The 21,473-nt window shown below is 44.9% G+C and overlaps 1 protein-coding gene across 1 annotated transcript in view; it reads right to left on the bottom strand.

The window, feature by feature from the left end:
• The window catches only part of LOC120373429 (maestro heat-like repeat-containing protein family member 2B), a 29,262-nt gene extending 7,789 nt beyond the window's left edge, over positions 1-21,473 (bottom strand). The window contains exons 1-17 of the mRNA XM_039491830.1: positions 21,339-21,473; positions 20,475-20,617; positions 16,778-16,900; positions 15,737-15,899; positions 15,089-15,187; positions 13,650-13,801; positions 12,975-13,109; positions 9,901-9,993; positions 9,360-9,429; positions 9,129-9,242; positions 8,010-8,083; positions 7,621-7,743; positions 6,265-6,348; positions 5,460-5,604; positions 4,954-4,994; positions 4,489-4,630; positions 3,119-3,171 (exon numbers count right to left, since the gene is read on the bottom strand). Coding sequence (XP_039347764.1) covers positions 3,119-3,171; positions 4,489-4,630; positions 4,954-4,994; positions 5,460-5,604; positions 6,265-6,348; positions 7,621-7,743; positions 8,010-8,083; positions 9,129-9,242; positions 9,360-9,429; positions 9,901-9,993; positions 12,975-13,109; positions 13,650-13,801; positions 15,089-15,187; positions 15,737-15,899; positions 16,778-16,900; positions 20,475-20,617; positions 21,339-21,378 — 1,794 coding nt within the window. The 5' untranslated portion in view covers positions 21,379-21,473. The remainder of the gene's footprint in view (positions 1-3,118; positions 3,172-4,488; positions 4,631-4,953; positions 4,995-5,459; positions 5,605-6,264; positions 6,349-7,620; positions 7,744-8,009; positions 8,084-9,128; positions 9,243-9,359; positions 9,430-9,900; positions 9,994-12,974; positions 13,110-13,649; positions 13,802-15,088; positions 15,188-15,736; positions 15,900-16,777; positions 16,901-20,474; positions 20,618-21,338) is intronic.

The raw sequence follows: 21,473 nt of genomic DNA, 5'->3' as shown, positions 1-21,473 counted from the left end.
AAAATATCTGAAAGCCCGAACTGTGCCATATGCCATCAGGCCAAAGGTTGAAGCAGACCTGGAGCGCCTGGTCACCAATGGAGTCCTAATACCAGTTACCCATAGCTCATGGGCCACTCCTATCGTTCCAATAGTGAAGAAAGATGGCTCTCTCCGGATTTGCGGTGATTTTAAAGTCACTGTCAACCCAGTGTTGGGTGCAGAGCAATACCCGCTTCCCCGCATCGATGACCTCTTCGCAGGCCTGGCTGGGGGACAAAAGTTCAGTAAGATTGATCTGAGTCAAGCATATTTACAGATGCACGTCGATGAAATGTCCCAAGAGCTGTTGACTATTGTGACTCATAAGGGGCTTTATCGATACTGTCGCCTACCCTTCGGAATAACATCGGCTCCCGCCCTGTTCCAGAGAGCTATGGACCAGATCTTGTGTGGCTTGTCAGGAGTTCAGTGCTATCTGGATGACATCCTGGTCACTGGAAGAAATGAAGAGGATCACTTAAAGAATTTAGAGGCTACCCTACAAAGATTGGAAGAGTATGGCCTACGAGTTCGCAAAGACAAGTGTGAATTCTTCAAGCCCTCTGTTGAATATTTGGGACACATCATCGATTCTGCAGGTCTTCATAAGGCCCCTGCAAAAGTTAAAGCTATTGTGGAGGCTCCCCCACCACGAAATGTAAGCCAGCTGCGCTCGTTTCTAGGGCTACTGAACTATTATGGAAAATCTCGACAAACCTCTCCGGTCTCATCCGACCTTGTTCCCTACATGTCCAAACGGATGGAGTTATCGGTCCAATCTGGTTGTTTGTTGTGGGGGAGACGTGTCATTATTCCACCACCACTGAGATCACAGATGTTAGAACAGCTACATTCCGGTCACTGTGGAATAGTGCGCATGAAGGAAATTGCACGAAGCTATTTTTGGTGGCCTGGATTGGACAGCGCTATTGAAGAGAAGGCAAAAGCTTGTATGTCATGTCAGGGTGTGAGGAATGCACCCCAGTGGGCACCCCTACACCCATGGGACTGGCCTGAAAACCCGTGGCAACATATTCACGTTGACTTTGCTGGCCCCCTTGAAGGAAGCATGTTCTTGGTGGCAATAGATGCCCATTCTAAATGGCCAGAAGTCTCTATAATGCAGTCCACTTCTGCAGAGAGTACTATCCAAAAACTACGAGGACTCTTTAGTCGTTTTGGTCTGCCAGAACAACTTGTGAGCGACAACGGACCGCAGTTCGTTTCTCAGGAGTTTCAAAATTTTATGAAGGCAAATGGGATACACCACATCACGTCAGCACCATATCATCTGTCCACCAACGGATTAGCTGAAAGATTTGTGCAGACAATGAAAAACGCTTTGAAATCAGCAAGGGACAACACTCCATTCAAAAGCGTCTTGATATCTTCTTACTTTCCTACAGAAACACCCCTCATGCTACGACCCAGGCATCCCCAGCCTTTCTAATGTTGGGACGACAGCTGCGCACTTGCTTTGATCTGCTGAAACCTTCTGAACCCCGACAAACTGTGCAACATCAGCAGCAATATCAAGTCATCAGACGGGCACCCAGAGCAAAAGACCGAACCTTTAGCCCGGGACAGCCAGTTTTGGCTCGGAATTATACTTCCAGAGCTAAATGGGTCCCAGCCACAGTCATCACTCAAACAGGACCTGTTTCCTACACAGTCCGGACTGCAGAGAATGTTACCTGGAGGCGACATGTAGATCAGCTGTTGCCAGGTCATGCCAGTCCTCAGGACCCATCTGCAGTTGAGGGGTCTAACTTCACCTCTTCTGGTGAGGCACCGAATCACGAGTCACCTGTTCCTGACTGTTCTCCTCCATTACTGCCGGCGGCTGAGATACCCCTTTGCCCAGCACGAGCTGATACCACCTCCTCACCCGTTCGTGCTGCGGACCCTGAGCCCCTAGTGCTTTCAGGTGCAATAACACCAGAAGTTCGCCGTAATCCACCTAGAGACAGAAGGCCTTCTCATCGGCTGGATCTCTAGCTAGGGCGAACCCACGGTTATGGGGCAAAATAATCCCCAGGGTTTAGCCGGGAATGGAGGCAGTCTACCCTCCTTCTCTAGTCTAGTGTGTGTTTGTTTTTTTTTATTTAGGGGATGTTCTTATTAGGGGGGGAGGAGTATGTTGTGTATTTGGTTGTCATGGTTTCTGTTGCTATGGCAACTGAGTTAGAGTATTATGGTCTGTAAATAAAATGGTGGTTTTGTTAGCTGTCTGCTCTCTGGCCTCAAGTGATTTCTTCCTAAACTGGCTGCCCCCAAGGATATAACAGGTCCCTTCCTTTCATTTTCAGCACTCGCCATCAAAATGTTCCTTGTCTGGATTTACACGAGGCTGCAAAGAGCTCTTTCTGACCAGAAAGGCTTCTCCCTGAGATACAGTCACCAAACCCTGTCTTGTCTCTTTTCCTTTTGGGGTTTCTCACAGCAAATTTTCTTTTGAGTGGCAAAGAGAAAAAAAAGAATCCTTTCGATGTCCCTCAGTGATGCATTAGCACTATGAGCATGCCGGTTTTCTGGTTAAGTTTTGTGTTGTTCCCAGTGCTAATGCAGAGTTATTTATAACTAGATCAGGTTGAACAATGGTAAGTCCATTTCACAAAACAAGTGGGACTTTTTTGTTTTCTTGATTTTTCAAACACACACATGAAAAGTGAAAGAAACAAAAATATTTTGCTTTTCAAAATAAAAAATGACCATTATTCAATTCTTTGCTTTCCCCCTTTCCTCCCCTCTTCCACTTTGTGACTGAAAAAGCCGGAGGGGGACGGGGGGCAGGGGGAAGGAGACAAACAGGAAAGCAAATGAAAAAAAAACCCAAAAAATCAACTTCAGTTTCAAAAAACTGAACATTTTCCATTTGGGTTGGGTTGGGTTGTTTTGTTTTGTGTAAAAAAAAAAAAAAATTGAAAATGTTCCATGAAAATAAAAAAGGCCAGTTTTCACTGAACAAAAGTTGCAAATGAAATGGTTTGACCAGCTCTGCTTATAATGAATAGTTTATCATTAATATTTCCCCCAGCTGATACATTTGGAGTGGGGAGGGAGGGCTGTGACAATACAGCTGAAAGCCATCTTGTACCTGAAGCAGCATGTGCTCCCACCGTGCGTGGTCCAGGGAATTCTCTGTGTTTCCTATGAAGCAGGAGGCAAAACAATAATGTCAGCTAGGTTAGCAAGAAGAGTCGTCCCAGGAATCTCCTTTGCAATCAGTCCTTCGAAAACCCCCGCTCTGCCAAGCTGTAACATACCTGGGCTTTCAAGGCTAAATGGGACCTACGCCAACGTTCTTTGTTAGACCAACAGAAAGTATCATATTATGTACCCTGCTGGCATTTTTATTCAGGGTCAGTCAACCCACCAGGAGTGAGATGCTGAGCACTCCCAATTCCTTTTGGCTTTAATGGGAGCTGAGGGTACTTAGCATCTCAGAAAACTGTTCAGCACATCAGAAGACTGGGTTTAATGTGAATACAAACTTTTCCTGCATAATAAGAGATTCTGGACTTGATCCTAACTTGATGTAAATTGGTGTAGCTTCACTGAAGTCAATGGAATTATACTGATTTACATCAGCTGAGAATCTGGCCCTGTTTCTGAATGTCCAGCTCTAACCTACCCTTCTTTAATGTCGGCACAAGGCAGTACTGGGGACTCTGTACAGCAACAACCACTAGGGAAGATACAGCTCATTTTTTAAATCTTTTTTTGACTATCAAACCCACTTGAACATTGTGGGGTCCGACCTTCATCAGAAACATATGGGGTTTGTGCTCCATGTAGGGTCTGTCATACTCCACAGAGATTACACTGGCACAGCCACGTCATTGGAGCTCTGCTGGCATAACCCCATAGCGTAGACGCAGCCTACACTGACTGAGGAGGTCAGTAGATTCATACCACTGTAAAATTGCTGAAAGACATTATTAGGCCCACAATACCTAGAGTCTACATAGGGCACCCACTTGGCCAACCTAGCTTTTATGGCTCAGGTTTCCTTACAGAAAGAAAAACTCTGGGTTTTTTAATTGAATCACCCTTGAAAGTAAACATGGGGTTTAATTTTCAGAAACATTCAGTTTGCAAAATCAGACTATATATGGAACCCCAAAATACTTCACTAACCTCCAGCTTCACGCGTAATTCACCTTCCCAAACATTAACCTAGCAAAGGTGTGGGGGGAACTGCTGTAAAATTTCCATTCAGCTGAAACCTTCCTGGCCTGATTCTGCCCGGATTGAATTGGCTTCAGTGATTTAACTCTAGATTTACCGCAGTGGTTCACAGTTATCCAGATGAAGGAAAAGTGAGTGCCTAGAAGCCCAATTTCAATTCCCCACTGTTCCCACATACTGCAACAGGAATGGCACAACACATGTCGATAGGAAGCTGCATTTTCTGGCTTCCCTTCTATGCTCCATGGACTGCACTCCTCCTAACTAGCACTTTACCTTCAATGTACTGCAGCAGAGATGGGATCTTTACTACCCACATCTCACCTACTGCTGCATGGATATTTTGGTGCAGGGCCTGTAGTAACTGCAAGGCAGCACATCCGTGTCCTTCTCCTGCATAAGGGGATGAGGCTACTACCTGTCAGTGAGAGAGAAAGAACAGGCTCAGTTTGGTCAGCACAATACCAGTGTGTTCCTGAAGGAGGGAATAGTTCAGACTCTCTCATTGTGGAGACCATACAATAGAGTTGTTGATTCTACTGCAGTGTCTTCCTGAAGAAGAAAGCATTCTAGCTAGTACGAGGATGCAGGACAGTGTGTCTCAGGAGAGGGCAGAGATAGAGAGATCCAATCATACACATTCATCAGCCTGTCCACAAGCATCTAGCTAGAAAATCCATTTTTATAGTTAACTGTCCCACTTCACATTCCGCAGAAAACCTATTCTCATGGTTTACTCACCAGGAGTCGTGCCAGCAGCCCCTGGGGTGTAGGGAGTTTCACTAGGGAAGGAAACAGAATATCATTAATTCTGCCAGGCTTTGCAGAGGGTCCTGCTGATGTTATTCACCTAGCCATTTCCAACGTGCCCACCAATGTTGAATGCAGCTGATCATAATTTGCATTTCCATAGTGCTTTCAGTCTGAGCTTCTCAAAATGCTTTACAGCCATGAATGAATTCCGTCTCACAGCACCTCTATGAGGTTGGCATTAATTACTCCTTCATTTCACAAGTGGGGAAACAGAGAGAAAGATCAGGTGATTTCCCCAAGGTCACATCAGAATTTTGGTGGCAATCTGGAAACAGAACCCACATTTCCTAGCTCCCTCCCATGGCCATGTTGTAATCACAAGATCATCCCTCATTTTAGCCTTCTCATTGCAGATGAGAGAACTGGAGCAGACTGAACCTGTTCATTGCATAGTGTGCCTGGAGAGAATAAATGAAAGAGTTTCTGTTATAAACCTGGTCCACCATAGTCGAGGCAAGCAGTTTCTTCTCCTTCCTCCTGCTTTTTCTCAGCCAGCTCCCTAAGGCATCTGCAGAGAGGCTTCAAAGTACCAGTGTACTGAGCTGGCACCACATATTCGAGAAGCCTTGGCCATAACACCTGCAGAGAAAAGCAAGACTGTTCAGTACGCAGCTATTTCCATTCCCCCACCTCCAGTATCCTGCTGTCGGAATCCCTCCCTCTCATGTAGCTTCCCCTTTTATTCATCATTGACCCTTCCCTTACCTATCAACTCATCTCTCTCTCCCCATCATCTCACTCTACCTGTCCGGTGCCCCCTCACTCTGTCTTTTAAATACACTGCCTTCTTTGGTGAGCAATTTGGCTCTCACCCAGAGATGAATCCTCTTTTCCTGCATTAGAGCATTATGGAGCTATTTAGATGGCACCATCAACTCACCCAGAACTTTACAGACTTATATAAGGCACAGTCCCAGCCCCAGCATCTGTTCAAATCCAGGATCACCAAATCTAAATGTCAGAAGTATTCATGGGGGACCTAAGGGGCAGTTGCACTCAGAGAGTGGAAAGAATGAAGAGACGATCTCTGCAACATGATTCCTTCCAGTTCAGTTGCTTTCTATCTTTTCTCTAATGTGAGCCACTTACTCCATGATGAAGGGGTCACATCCCTGACATGAATTTGACATGCTGTTCCTCCATTATGCTGACTGTGCAAAAAGCTTACTTGTGGGGAGGTACAAGGAAGGTAAGGAAGAACATCACTATTTCCAGAAGCAGTAGCAACAGGTCACTTACTTGGGTCATTCCAGTGACTGAGGTGTCCAGACATTGCAGGATGTCAGTGCACAGGGTTTGGATAGTGCTTTCTTCCTGAATAGCCTGGGTGAGAAGTGTTGTACCCTGCTGTGAGACAGCTCTATAGAACTTATTAGCTAGTAGCAAGACACTGGCTAGAGAATCAGTGTCCTTCTCCTACAAAGCCATCTTGAACATTGACCTATGCCTGCTTTTATATTGCACTGGAAGTGCACAGCCATCTGAAGGGAAGAGAATAATGGAAACTCCTAACTGGTGGGTCAGATCCCAGGCTTAGGAAAACCCTAAAGTGAAGGGAATGATTCACTGAACACAGAAGAGTTTCCCCAACAGAGTTAATTTTCTTTACATTTGAAAAACTGTTTCATCTTTTTATCTCAGAGGAAAAACATTCAGACTCCGCCCTGTGGAAATCAATATGCAGAACCAGGGGGATCCACTCTGTTTTTTCTGATGCCCCAACCAGCTTGGTCATTCTGGGTGTAGTGAGTGTGATTCTATCAACGGGCCTAATTCTGCTCTTACTTACACCGGACTAAATATTGATTGACTCTACTGATTTCAGTGTAAAGGAGAGCAAAACTGGCCCAAGGAGAAAAAGCAGCCTTCCTTAAGATGGGGGTGTGTGTGGAAAAAAAGGCCCTTGGAGAGTATTGCCACAAGCTCCAACTTTGTAGAAAAGGGGCCAGGCAGAGCTAAGATCTTCAACAACTTACTGTAAAGTTGAACTGTTTATGTTAATACAGATCATGGATCCAATCATGGAGCACAAAGTGTCTGGAGCCCCTGGCTGTGTCCATGGGCAGAAATAAGGATTGAAGATATTTTTAATCTAGTACATGTAGATTAGAGCATGTAGTGAGGGAAATATGCAGCAAGCTTTTCCAGGCTCCTGACAGTCTGTGATGCAGCCTGCATAACCTTGGTGTTTTGCTGATAGTTTATGTTTGCTTCATCAGCCACAGAATTGGGCGTCATTATGGTCTCTAGAGAGTTTATTGAAAACAAAGAGATGTGCTTCCTTGTACAAGAACATTTCACTGAAAAAGGTGTTTTCCGAATTTTCAATGACTCAGAGGGTTGAGTAACCTAGATGACTCTGTTAGATGTAAATACCCAGTGTGAGAGTCTGATCTGTTACACCAGTATAAATCCAGAGTAACGCCACTAAAGTCAGTGGAGTTACCTTGACTTTACACTAATATAACTGATCAGATTCTGGCTCTAATCATTTAGTCCAGTTGTCCTTGAGTCAAAACTCCCACTGAAGGCAAGGGAAGCAGTCAGCATGCAAGAATGGTAGGACCGAGTCCTAAGTGTTAAGAACTTCCTTACCAGTTTGCTAGTGGACACACTGAACTCCCTGAAAACATGTGCTACCATATCCCATGCTGCACAGTTCTCCACACTTTCTGAGCTGAGCAGCCTCTGGATGAAATGAAGAACTGCCTTCCTCACCTGCAAGGGTAGAGATGACACACATGAGTTATTGTTATCCCTTCTGCCTGAAATAGGAGATAGGATATGAGAGTCCTTATGCTTTTGATTTGATCTCCTTGGCTTATAAACATGGATCCATTTAACACAGGGCAGGAGAATGACATGCCTTTTCTAGTCTGCAGTCTCTCCTCTGGATCTGAATGAAAGCTCCACCCAGATGTCCATTCATCCCATATCATTGAAAAAAAAATTGAAATATTTCACTGCTCCACACACAATCTTACCGTAGCATTCTGATCACTGAAAGTGGATTTCACTGCCTTCACAATCAGACACTTTTTCAGTCTTGTCTCGGGCACTGAAAGATAAGGAGAGGTGTATAGTACTTCTTTGTTCCACACACTCACTTTCCACATTGGAATGAATCCTGGATTTCAAAAGGCCCTATTTAAGAATAGTCCCAAGCTTCTCTCATACACAGAATCAATGGGGAAAACATAGGACCAGATTCTGGTCTCAGTTACACTAGTGTAAATCTAAAGTAATTCCATTTCTATAAATGGTGCCATCATACTGCCATGATGGAAATAGTATAAAAGAATTAGATAGACTGAGGTCAATCTGTGTTTACACAGTATAACAGAACTCAGAATCTAGCCTATAGTGTCTAATACTGACGATTATCGAGTCAGGGGTTTTATTATATTTTTGATTATTGTTAATGTGCATTAGCCCCAAGTCAACTTCTGTATCTGAAGTTGAAAAATACCTTGGGCTACATTCAGCACTTAGTTGAACCTGTTGATTTCAGTGTGGCCATAGGGGGGTAACTTAGGGCAGCATTTTGCCCCTTAGTGGATATCCAGACCACTGGTGACTGTGTTATAGAGATTCTGTGCCCCATTTGCAGAGGCCATGAGTCTGTTACAGCCCTGCCGGGCCTACAAAGCCTTGGTTCTTTAGCTCAATCTATAGTAGCTCATGCTTTTAGCTCTGGATCAGAGCTGGCTTTAGGCCGATTCCCCTGATTCTCCCAAATCAGGCCCCGTGCCTGACAGGGCCGCGCACATAACAGGACCCCGCGCCCAGTGGCCTTTTTAATTTTTACTCACCCGGCGGCGCTCTGGGTCTTCGGCGGCACTTCAGCGGCAGGTCCTTCACTCGTTCTGGGTCTTCGGCAGCACGTGAAGGACCCACTGCTGAAGTTCCACCGAAGACTTGGAGCGAGTGAAGGACCTGCCGCCGAAGTGCAGCCGAAGTCTCAGGGCACCGCCCGGTGAGTACAAGCCCCACAAATCAGGCCCCGCACTTCCTAAAGCCGGCCCTGCCCTGGATGTCCCCAACTCAACCCTCAGCATGTCGGCCAAGAGGGCAGCTGGCACAGTTGCTCCTGTGTTACTTACAGTCAGCACCAACAATAGCTCTGAGCAGCTTCAGAGATGCCACACGAACAGCCTCATTCTCAAGCTCCAGCTGCGAGTGCAGAAAGGCTATCAGATCATCAGGAGAAGAACGGGCTGCAAGGCAAGAAATCACGTCCTCACTGACGACAGAACTCTTATTCTTACCATACCTTACAAAGGTAAGGAAGTTACAAGGAAACTAATGTGTAACTCAGAGTCTCTTCCCCTTACCTAGCTGAACTATACAATGGACCAGCTCTGTGTGATTTTCCATGCTGAGCGGCTTAGCTTGAGAACAGATCTGTGGGAAGAAGGGAAATGGTCAAAAAAAACTAATCAGAAGCAATTGAAAAGAAAATGTTCAATTAATTTCTAAGCTTCCACTTCCTACTTGTCCAACTAGAGGTCTGAACCCCAGGTGGATGGTACTGAATGCACAGCAAGAATCAAACACAATGTCCAATATATTAGATGAGAGAAGCTAAAGTGTTTTGAACAGCAGAGCTCATCGAATCAAGACACAGCCACAGTGTTTACTGTACAACTCTGACTCCCCCTGATCATCGGCTTATGGTAAAATTGCTTTACAAACTGAGCTGGATATTAGCCAAGAAAATGAGACCACTACCTGCTTACTCTTGAGCCTGCAGAAATCAGTAAGGCATGAGGCGGTCCCCAGGCTCTGCACTATCATTCCATAGATTTTGATTGTTAATATGCTTCAGATCTGCTGTGCCTAAGCTCAGGGGATCCAAGCAAAACCACCCCTCACCTGGTTATGCAGAGCACTGCAGATGGCTTGAAACTTCCTGTTAGGGAGAGGGATCTTATATTCACCAGAGACCTCCAAGAACTGGCTCAGACTCTGCAACAGAGGGTGAAAGTCAGATGGTGGCACACACAGGAGCAATATGTAGTGACTGAAGCAGATTCAGGGGATTCGTGGATTCCAAGGCCGGAACGGATTATTGCCATCATCTAGTCTGACCTCTGGTATAACACAGGCCACAGACCTTGCCCAGAATAATTCCCAGAGAAGAGCTTTTAGAAAAACATCCCATTCTTGATTTAAAAACTGTCAGTGAGAGAGAATCTGCCTTGGCCCTTGGTAAATGGTTCTAATGGTTAATTATCTCACCATTAAAAATGGACGCCGAATTTCCAGTCTGAATGTGTCTTGCTTCAGTTTCTAGCCATTGGATCAAGTTACACCTTTCTCTGCTAGACTGAAGAGCCCGTTATAAAACATGAGTCCCTCATGTAAGATATTATAGACTGTCATGAAGTCACCCTGTCACAGGATAGGTCCACCCCGTCAGGGTAGTACCAGGTTGTGGAGGAACTGAAGTAGATCTCGGGCAACCCAGCTGGCCTAGTCTCCCTAGACACTGCAGCTGTCCTGGCTCCTAGGGCAGCATAGCCTAATGGTTAGGATCAGCGCAGCAGCCCTTCAGTGAGGGTCCACGGCCCAACAGCCTGAGTCTGTAGGGCTCCCCTTCTAGGTATGGCAGTGTGGCCTAGTGGCCAAAGTCAATGGAACCACCCTTGGCAGCAGAGCAATGCGGCCTAGTGGCCAGAGTCATTAGAACCGCCTTTTGCAGCAGGGAAGTGTTGCCTAGTGGCCAGCCCTTCTCCATTGGGTCCTACGTATTCCACAGGTCCCAGCCCAGGGCCCAGTCTTGCCGCAGAGGTATCTGCCACCAAATCAGCGGGAATCCTTCCAAAACATGCCAAGTCAAAGCCCGGTGCCTCAACTGGATCAATGCTTAGTCTACCTAGGCTACTTCCCACTCAGGGATTCTGTGGTCTCTCCTCCATCTCTGGCATTGGGCAGCTGGGGGTTGGTTGCAGCCACAGTCTGGCTGGCCTCTGAATCCTGGAGCACTGGCAGTCTCTCTGCAGGACCCTGAAATGCACCCAGGGCCGGTGCTTCCATTTAGGCGAGCTAGGCAGTCGCCTAAGGCGCCAGGATTTGGGGGTGGTGGCATTTTGCCGGGAGGCGGCTCCGGTGGACCTCCCACAGGTGTGCCTGCGGAGGGTCCGCTGGTCCTGCGGCTCTGGTGGAGCATCCGCAGGCATGCCTGCGGCAGGTCCACTGGAGCCGCGGGACCAGCGGCGAAATGGGTAGAGCCGGCCCTGTGCCTAGGGTGCCAAAAACCCTGGCACTGCTCCTGAATGCACCTCTGCTCTCTTCGGCAGCCATCCCAGACTGAGCTGAGTGGCTCTCTTTTATATCCTGGTTCCAGCTGAAGCATGCCCAGCAGAGATGAGGGGCCACGGCCTCCTCGACCCATAAAGTACGATTAACCCGTGTTGAACCAATGTGGGGTAGGTAAACCCAATCACGCACCCTTTTACTTTGTTTGTTAAACTAAATAGATTGAGTTCCTTGATTCTACCACTGTAAGGCATGTTTTCTAATCCTTTAATCACTGTGGCTCTTCTGTCAATCTCCTCTCCAATTTATCAACAGTCTTTTTGAGTTGTGGGCACTAGAACTGGACACCGTATTCCAACAGTAGTCACACAAGTGCCAGATTTAGAGATAAAATCACCACTGTATTCCTCCTTGAGATTCCCCTTTTTATGCTTTTCAGCTTTTTTGGCCACAGCATGAGCTTGTGTTCAGCTGATTACTCATCATGATCCCCACAATCTTTTTCAGAGTCACTGCTTCCCAGGACAGCATCCCCCATCATGTATGTATGGCCTAAATTCTTTGTGCCTAGATGCTCACATTTACATTCAGCCATATTTAAATGCATCTTTGTTTGCACCCAGTTTACCAAGTGATCTAGATCTCTCTGAATCTATCCTCTCCATTTTTTACCACTTCCCAATTTTTATCTCATCTGCCAACTTTATCAGAGATGTTTTTATGTCCTCTGCCAGGTTATTGATTAAAAAGGTGAAAACCAAATTCCTTCCTGCATCTAAACACTTTTCTCCTTTGCTGCTTCAAGCTTCCAGAATGTCTCTGATGCCATCTACAGATTTTACTATATTGAAGCACTTCTGTAGTGCCCTGATGCTATCAAACAAGTCCATGATGCGTGGGTTCCCTCCAAATCATGGGTATTTCAACCCCAAAAGTGACCACATACTCTGTACCAGAAAGCTTCAACCAACAGAGATGGTGAGTAAATATCACTACCAAGAAGTTATAGCTGTCTCCTGAGTTCATTTACAACTGTGTAGCTCCACTGAAGACAGAATATGGCCCCCTTAATTCTTGCTCATGTGGTACTCAGGGTAGATGAAATAGAGAGAGAAGGGGGGTGAGACAATATCTTTAATTAGATTATCTTATCCACCTTGGTGCTCTAATATCTTGGGACCAACATGGCTACAACAGCACTGCATAGAACAGGAGATGAAATAGACAGGCAATGCTTTTAGATCCATCTAGTTACATAATCCAAAGCAATCACCCTCAAGCCTCCTTAGTATTAATTTTCAACCATTGACCATTGGCTTGGTACTGACCAGAGACAACATATGGCAGCCCCTGCTCTGAGGAGCTTATGAACTAAAAGAGAGACGCAGAGTTGACAGGATGTACTGGGAAATCACAAGGAGGGAGGATCTTGTTGGGGAGAGGGGGCAGGTGTTTTGTTTTTTATCTCCTTATCATCCTCCCCAGGAAACAGAGGATGCTTTTCATAAGAGGCATTTACCTACAAATCTTGTTGCCTGGCTCACCACGTGTACAAACCCAGAGCTTGTGTGGATATTTATTTTCTAACAAGTCACTGTCTCAACCAGGAAACCCCACTAGCAGCAAATTCCTCGTGCAGTTCATACATGCAGACACATAGACAGTTACCTTAAGGAGTGGTACGTCACCTTGGTGACGTGAAAAACATCAGTGTCCTCCTTATATTGCTCAAGGAGCCATGAGATCTGTTCAAATAGATGATCTTGATACTCCTCTTTGTGTAGCAGGAGGCTCATCATGGGACCAAGGGCTTTGATGATAGCCTGCTTGAGTTGCATAGATGAGACACAGAATTTATGTTCCTACTAATTCATTCAGTATCATCCAATGGGTACACCTTTTCTACTTCTAATGCCTGCAACTTCCCTTGTTCCACTGTGGGAATGGGCCTATCTCAATATTTCCTGGTAAAGAACTGGGACTCGTAGGGTTGGTTTCAGGATTATATCCTAATGCACCTCACAACTATACCAGGTAAAATATTCCCCAGATTAGTATGCATTCTAGGCCAACTCATCCCTGCTGGAACTCCACTGGGGCTGAATGGAGGAATTAATTTAGGCCACTATCCCGTGTTTATCTGCACGTTAGGTGCATAAAACTAGAATCCATGTACACTGCGTACAGGCAGAATTTCCATGATGTGGTGACATTATAAATGTTTGGGTTTTAGATGTTTTACATGACACACTGTTCCATCCAAAAGAACCTACCATTAAATGCCATCATCACAATGAGTGTCAGACACATAGAATTTAACGTTACAATTTCTGCTAAAGGTTTAGAGAACCAGCAATTCTCACCTCCAGCTCCTCACAGGTCAGCCAGTTGCTGGTCACATGAGAGTAGATGGGAAGAAAATGATTGCAGAGTCGCAATTTGTGCACTCTGGGGAATGAGCACTTTTCCCAGTTAGCCAAAAAGAGACGTACTGCCCTTGACCATTGTTCCAGAACTGCATGGATGGAGAGAAGACAGGCAACGTGAAAAGGACACATTAGTAACGAGGAGAAGTTGCTTTTATCCATGAACACACCCAGGCCTAAAGTTTACTACAATTTCATGGCAGCTACTGCTCAGTTCAGGACTAGACGCTGAAATCCCAGATGAATTTTGAGCTATTTCTCTTCCCCCCATTCCGTGTCTTGTTTCTCAAAAGGCTTTTTAATTTGCAGATCTCTCAATCTTTTTTCAATTACCAGCATCTGAAGACAATTTTTTCTCCCTTCCTTGTTACCTCTTAATTAGAGCTGCTTGAAAAAGCAGTTTAAATTAAATTACAAATCTTTACTGATAGTGTTTTTTTCTTTCAAAATTGCAAAGTTTAAAAATCTTTTTGATTTTTGAAAAATATAAATAAGTTCAGCCACCTCTTTAGATACTCAGAAACACTGGATGCACACTTCCTGATCAGACTTGTCATTGACATTTTTCACGTTTGTTTTTCATCAAATTTGGGGAAAAAATTAAGGAAAATATAATTAAAAATCAAAATATTTCAGCAAGCTCGCCTCTGAACGACTCGTGTCCTCTGCAGTTATTGCAGTGTTTAACTCTAACACTGGATGATTTTATCTTGAGTTACAGTTTGTCTGAAAGATGTTCAGTGCCCCTAACTGCCATTGGCTTTACTGGGATTTGAAGGTAGTGGGGAGCACTTTGCCCTAAAGGTAGGTGTATCTAGTGTCCTTGCTAAGAAGAATTAGGGTCCAATCCTGTTGTCTATGAAGTCAATGGCAAAATTCCCATTTACCTCAAAGGCACAGGATTAACCCCTTACTGAGCATCACCCGAAAAGCAAAGGAAGAGAGAAGTGGAGAGGAAGAGAAGACAGAGAAAGAGGGTGAAAGGAAATGATGATAAAGAAACTAAGAGGAGAGAATGGGTGAAGGAGTGGGAAATGGGATTTTTAAATGTACAGTATTGAAATCTGCTCCCTTCACCTCCTCCCCCAGGAGACTGCTGGCAGATGGGCAGCTTCAGCCTTTGTGTCTGTTTATTTTAAATTATATCCATGAGTCATAAAGGGCCTGAACTTACAAATGCTCACTGCCTCCTGCAAAGTGAGGAGCACTCTCAACTTCACTGAGTGCCGCGGGAGCCAAGGAACGCAGCACCTGGTGCAATCCAGGGCAGGGAGCACAGTGCAGGGCGAGTTTGCAAACTTGGTCAGTCACGCCAATCTGTACCGAGACCCCCTAAATATCCATTTGGGGCACCTGCAGTAAGTGCTGGCACTTACCACCGCAAAATGCTTGTCTCAGCCTGCCGTCCTTGACTAACTCCAGCATAGAGAACATGGCATTCAGGGTCACTCTCACAAAAGGGATACACTTAAGTGCTGCAGAGAAAGGCAGAAGAGAAGGAAGACAGATAATCGGCTGCTCTCCGCCTTCTTAGAACACACTTAGAAACATTGTGGGGCAGGATGCTATGGGCTCCTGGGCCAGTTTGCACTGTGTAAGCAGAGCAGACTGGCTTTAAAGGAGCCATTGAAAGCCAGTGGGGGATTCACCCTGAAGAGAGGAATCCTGCACCAGTGCACAGCTGTGCCTGATGCCCAACTCACTCCCAGCGTAAGGGGAGAGAGCACTGGGGCCAGATGGGAAGTGGGGTGGAGAAGAGCTCCACTAGACCTGATCTTCCACTCATTCCCATCCTTAAGGAACTTCAGTTGGGGGCAGAAGTTAGAGCTTGCACCGCCGTCTGGATAGCTCATGATCTGGAAGCCAGAACTAGCAAGAGCAGTTAATCCTGTGTCTCTGCACACACACACACGCACACTCAAGCAGAGCTCTGTTTAGCTGCAACATTTTTAGGTAGGGAGAGTAATCCCCTGTCCTTAAATGAAAGATGATAACTTTGAAACAAAAGATGGAAGTTACCATACCATGGGCTGATGACAGGTTGCCCAGCGTAACTAAAATAAACTCGTCAGGCAGCTTCGGTGGTTTCAGATGACAGTGCAGCTCATACATGACATGATCAAAATAACAGCTTGCCAGAGTCACTAACGTGTTGCTAGCTGCCACTTTTACTTCATTTGTTGCTTCCTAAAAAAAAAAAAAAAAAAAAGAGAAAGACTGAAGTAACTGAAGCCAGTTGCACTAGCCAGAGTTGTTTATATGAGTCAAGTTCTTATTTCTGTGCATAAGTTCCGAATGAACTCACCCAACTTTCTGCAGATACAGTCAGTCATAAATATTCATTGAGTCGTTTGGCTAAACAATTTTCAGCCTTTGAGTTGCTTGCAAGCTGCTTAGTTAGACTATTCACTATTAGCATCTTGTGGTGGATGACTGGTCACCATAGTCACATGATATTTTGCCCCGCCCTTCCCTAAGGAGGCAGTGAGAGACAGACTGGGCAGCTTCAAAATATCCAGAGAGCTTTCCTGGAATAAACTGGCCCCCAAAAGGAGGCTGACTTCCTTTGGAACAAGAGAGATTTTTCCATGGGTTTTCCTGCTGCCAAACTAGATTCTAAATCCAGTGCTGCTGCTTTTGGAGATAACTCAGATTCTGTCTGTCTTAGGGCTTTATACTGCCACTTATCCCTATAGTATCAGAGCGCCTTCCACATAACATCAGTATAAAAAATGAAATCCCTAGTAGACTTTGGGAAAGACGTGCTCATTAAGAAACCATAGGCCTGTCTCTGTGTCTGATATCATGTGTCTCGGGTCCTGATCCTGCAAAGCACTTAAACACATGTGTAACTTTCACATGTGAGTTTTCCCATCTTATGCATGTGCACAAGTGCTGTCTAGGACCTGGGCTTTGGTCTGGAGGAAGGTGTGGGCCTCTAACAGAAGAATACATTTTCGTTTCAGTATATAGTTTACCCACCCCACCCCCCACCCCCCAAAAGAGAGTTTTAATTAGTTAAAGCTTTGGATCCTTTGATTAGTAGCTCAGGAGAACTAACTTACCTGAGTGTCTCTCATCTGGTCTGAGGCTAGGCTTATAATTTTTTTCACTAGCCTTATCTCTAGGTCCCCGGTGTCCTGCTGTAACACCTCCTCCAGGATATAGTAAATGGCTACTCTGTTTTGCTAGGGACAAACCAGAAAAGTGAACGAACAATTGGGAAAAGTTTTTCTTGATGACCACACAGTAATTTGACAAATAAGCCCCTGCCCTAAAGAGCTTCCAATCCAAACATGAAATGATTAGCCCAAGTCTTATCATAACAGAGCAGGTCCGTGGCCAGGAAGAGAATCCATGTCTCCTGAGTCATTATCCAGAGTCCTATCCACTTGGCCACACTGACTCCTCAGCCAGCATGCTCACACAACTACTCCATTGACTTAATTGGTGTCAAACATGCCATGCCCTCCACAATCACCGCATTAGCATTTCAGAAACAGCCGAACAATTGACATATTTTAATCTACCTGCAGAGAAAAAAGCCAGAAGAAGCCTCCTTCACTGCCCCCTTCTCGAGTTTCATTTATTGAAAACAAACAATAAAAAGAAGCCCCTTGGCCTTGCTCTAGCCACTCCAGACAGAATTGGTAAATGTGTAATTACAAAATACCCAACTCCCGCAGTAAGTCCTCAACAGCTCCTAGGGGAAATTAGCTCAGCAGTTAGATCTACATTGACAGTCGCACAGTTAAAGGTGTCTTTTATGAGGTAGAAATTCACAGATGATACTAAATATGGGGGAGTTTAGTATCAGCTGGGACAGAAAAAAAATAAAGAGGGACACAGAGAAATTAAAAACCTGAGCAGAGAACAAGATTCCTTTCAGAAAACTGCAAACTAGCACATCTGGAAAGGAGGTAGAAGTAACTGACATAATGGGAGGGAGAAAAGTGGGAAGCAACAAGTGCCGTGGGGGTGACAGTGAAAAACCAAGTCAACGTGTATATGCAAGGGGTGACGGCTCCCACAAAGAGCCATGTGGGTTGGGTCTTTTCCACACAGGGATCATGGCACAAAGCAGGAAGATGACAGTTCCTCTCTGTTCATCTAAGGTGTGACTGCATCTGGATTATTGCATTTTCTAGCACCACATTCCCAGAGAGAGCAACAAATTAGAAGTAATTCATGGGAGAGCAAAAAAGAATGCAGGGGGGTGACAGAATTGACTTCTGAATAGAGCCCTGCAACCTGACCCAAATCCTATGGGACCTGACTACAGGCATCAGGGTCAGGTTGGATGAAAAAACAACCGACTCTTGGGCTCAGGTCAGGTCGGCTCTCCTCCTTTAGCTCATGGGATTGGCCCAACAGGGGGCAGTGTCAGAGGATGAAGCCATTGCTGCACATTGTTGCCGCTGCGCTGGCTCCATGAGCAGGATGCAGTGGCAATATCCGGTTTGGGGGGGAAGGGTTGGGACCAGGATGGAAAATGATTCAACCCTCTTAAGGTGAGGTGAGTGGGCTTGGGGCCAGTTCAGGTTGGGCTTCAAAACTGGGCCTGAGCAGACCTCTACTTCTGAAGACAGACTGAAAGAACTATCTACAGCAGATGCAGCCAAAGGATGACTATGAGGGAGACATGATAATACCATACAACTACGTGAAGCGTGTGAACATCAAGGAGGGAGAGGAATTTTTTAGTATAATACATTTAGGTAAAAGTAGGAGTAATGGGATTAAACTAAAAAAAAAAAAAAAAAGACATACAATTTAGACTTTAACAACAGGAAAAATGCCTCACCTGTGAGATGGATCAAAGAGGTTATGACATAGTCTTCCTAGAAAAATAGTGGAAGTTCAGTCATTAGGGGCTTTTAAAATTAGTTTTGCCAGACCAGTGGGAAATGGCCATTTCGAATGGTTCTGCATTCGCAGGGACATGGACTGGATGATCCAATAGGTCTTTTCCATCTCTGTCTCCTGGGAGTCTCTAAATCTAGGTGACCTGCATGCCAAGGTCATAAAGCCCTTTGGAACGTTCAGAGCCAATCAGATCTCTCGATTGGCTAAACATTCCAGTGGTGCTGCTTGAAAAGGAGGCTTCTGCAAACAGCAATCAGAACACACAGCTCCACTGGGGAGAAGCTCCTTCCATTAATTTTTAAATGTAAGGAGGATTTGTTTAATTGAAAATTGTCACTGATAATTTATGAATACATAAGCACTACGTAATACAAGTAGCTCTGGATTAGGCAACAATTTTATTCTTTAAAACCAAAAGATTCATAATTAATCAAAGAATCCTGTGGCACCTTATAGACTAACAGACGTTTTGCAGCATGAGCTTTCATGGGTGAATACCCACTTTTTCGGATGCAAGTAATTCAAATAATTAAAGTACTAGGAGGCCAAGACAAGCAGTTCCGTTCTGCTCATAAGGGCTAGTGGGGGAAGACAGACTGGGGCAGGGGCTGAATGGGAGTGGAGACCCAGGGTTACAGGGGGGAGGGAGGTTCAGAGCCACATAGTGATGGGGGAGGAGGTGCAGAGCTACACAGGGACAGGGGGTGGTTGGGTGGGGCATAGAGCCACATTGGGACGGGGGGAGTGGGTGTCTGAGTGGGGGTGGAGGAACACATGTGGACAAGGGGTGCAAGGACCCATGAGGGTACAGGAACACATGGAGACAGGGGCAGATGCCTTACTGAATAGGAGAGGTTAGGAGTCAGCCAGGGTATGCATGGGGAGAGCTCCCTAACAATTCCTCCCCACCCCTCCCAAAAAAACTGTTCCATACCTTTCCCATCCATACCCAGCAACCCTCCAAGTTCACACCCAGGCTCCTTCCCAGCAATTTACCTCCCTCTCCCTCAGCTCCTCCATTACCCCTGACTCCACCAAGCCTTTGCACTGCATCTGAGGGGTGCAAGAAATATGGCTCTGTAGTGAGTTGAAATGAATTGTTACTCAGACTTCTGTATTAATATGCATAGTAAGGAATCTATTTGTCAAAAAAGATTTCCTCAATCCTTTTTGTTGTCTGTATTGATACAGACATACTTGCTGACAGGGATTTTGAAATAAATAATTTGAACTGGTGCAATTATATTGTATATTTGCAGAAACGTTAAAATACTGTGTGCATCATTTTTATTTTTTTGTTGTAGAATCCCCCCACTAGAAAATATATAGATAAGGTCCCTTCAGTGCTATAATCTCAATAATCTTTCTTATGATGACATGAGTATTGGTTAGGAATAAGAGCAGGGAGTCAGTTCACTTGGGTTTTATTCACATTCTTTTACTAACTTGCTAAGTGGTGTTGAGCAAGTAACTTAATTCCCTGTGACAAATCATCTGTAAATGGGGATCATGCTTACCGTTCTCACAAGGGTGCTGTGATTCTTAATTCATTAGTATTAGGTAAGTGCTTTGAGATTTTTGGATGAAGATGCTAAAGAAGGGCAAAGTATTATTGGAAGAAATTACTGCAGGTCCTATAGTGTACTTTTACTATATACAGCCCATGTACACCACTGTGTGTAAACGGACAATGAAATTTTTATAGAGCATTATATCAGCCTGATCTATAATAACAGCATTTTGCATGATGAGAATAGAAGGGTGAATACAGATTATGCTGCTGGTGCACCAGGCCAAGTTCTATACTGAATTACCCCCATGCATTCCCCCAGGAAGTCAGACAGAATTTGGTGTGGACACATGGAAAGCAGATTTAATTTCATGAAATTGCCCTACCTCATCCTGTTGCAGTTTCTCCAGTAGAACTCTCACAACACTAGCCAGCTTGGTCTTAGCTATAGAGGCAATCCTGAGGGCAATTCTGTCCTTATCTTGGTCAGCCATATGCGCCAGGAGGGAAAGAACCTCATTATAAACACCTGAAATTAAATAAAAGGATTCGGCTGGTTACCATTGATAGTAGAATTGGTGCTGGCCTCTTTAATTCACTATCCAGTAAAGATTCTGCAGGTGCCTAAACACTGTGAGGAGAAGACCACCTGGGAATCAAGTAAATCCTCTTCCTTCCTCCTGATGACCAGGTTTGTGTACTGAAGGACCCAGTGTGTTTGGGGGGAAATCATAATGAAGAAAATTTGCTCCTTTCAAGTAGATCCCCATGTAAAATAATCTTCCTTTCCCTCTTTACTATCAATTGATGAGGTTTGATAGCATACATAATAATAATTTATGGCACAAATTTTCAAAACTGGGTGCATAAACTTAAGCTCCTAAATCCATATTAAGGCACCTACACCCTGATTCAGCATCCTAATCACATGCTTAACTCTAAGCCAACAAAGAGACCTAAAGTTAAGCACATGCTTTAAGAGTTTTGCTTAGTCAGACCTCCCCGATAACATTCAATAGAAACTGAGATTCTCAGGAAAGTTTCCAGGTCCAGAGGCTGTAGGCCAAGTCCTCAACTGGTGTAAATCAACACAGCTACAAGGAAGACAACAGAGCAACACTGATTTACAGCAGCTGAGGTTCTGGTCATACAAATGGAGAACATTACAACTAATCTATCTGTATGCCTATGTTTTCTGAATGTGTGTGTGAATATAGACTGGATCTAGAAAATACAATGCTGACCCTTACCTCTCTCAGTTACCTCCTGTTCACTCACAAGATTATTCATGTTTTAGTCTTTTCTCACCACTTCCTCCAGTCCTTTCTCCAAAGAGCTCCTGATAGGCAGCTGGCCTCTCAGTCTGTCATGGCCAGGATAGCCAG

The sequence above is a fragment of the Mauremys reevesii genome, linkage group 10 (assembly GCF_016161935.1).
Source record: "Mauremys reevesii isolate NIE-2019 linkage group 10, ASM1616193v1, whole genome shotgun sequence".
Lineage (NCBI taxonomy): Eukaryota > Metazoa > Chordata > Testudines > Geoemydidae > Mauremys > Mauremys reevesii.
The sequence above is the reverse complement of the archived record's forward strand: the minus strand, read 5'-3'. Positions and strand labels throughout refer to the sequence as shown.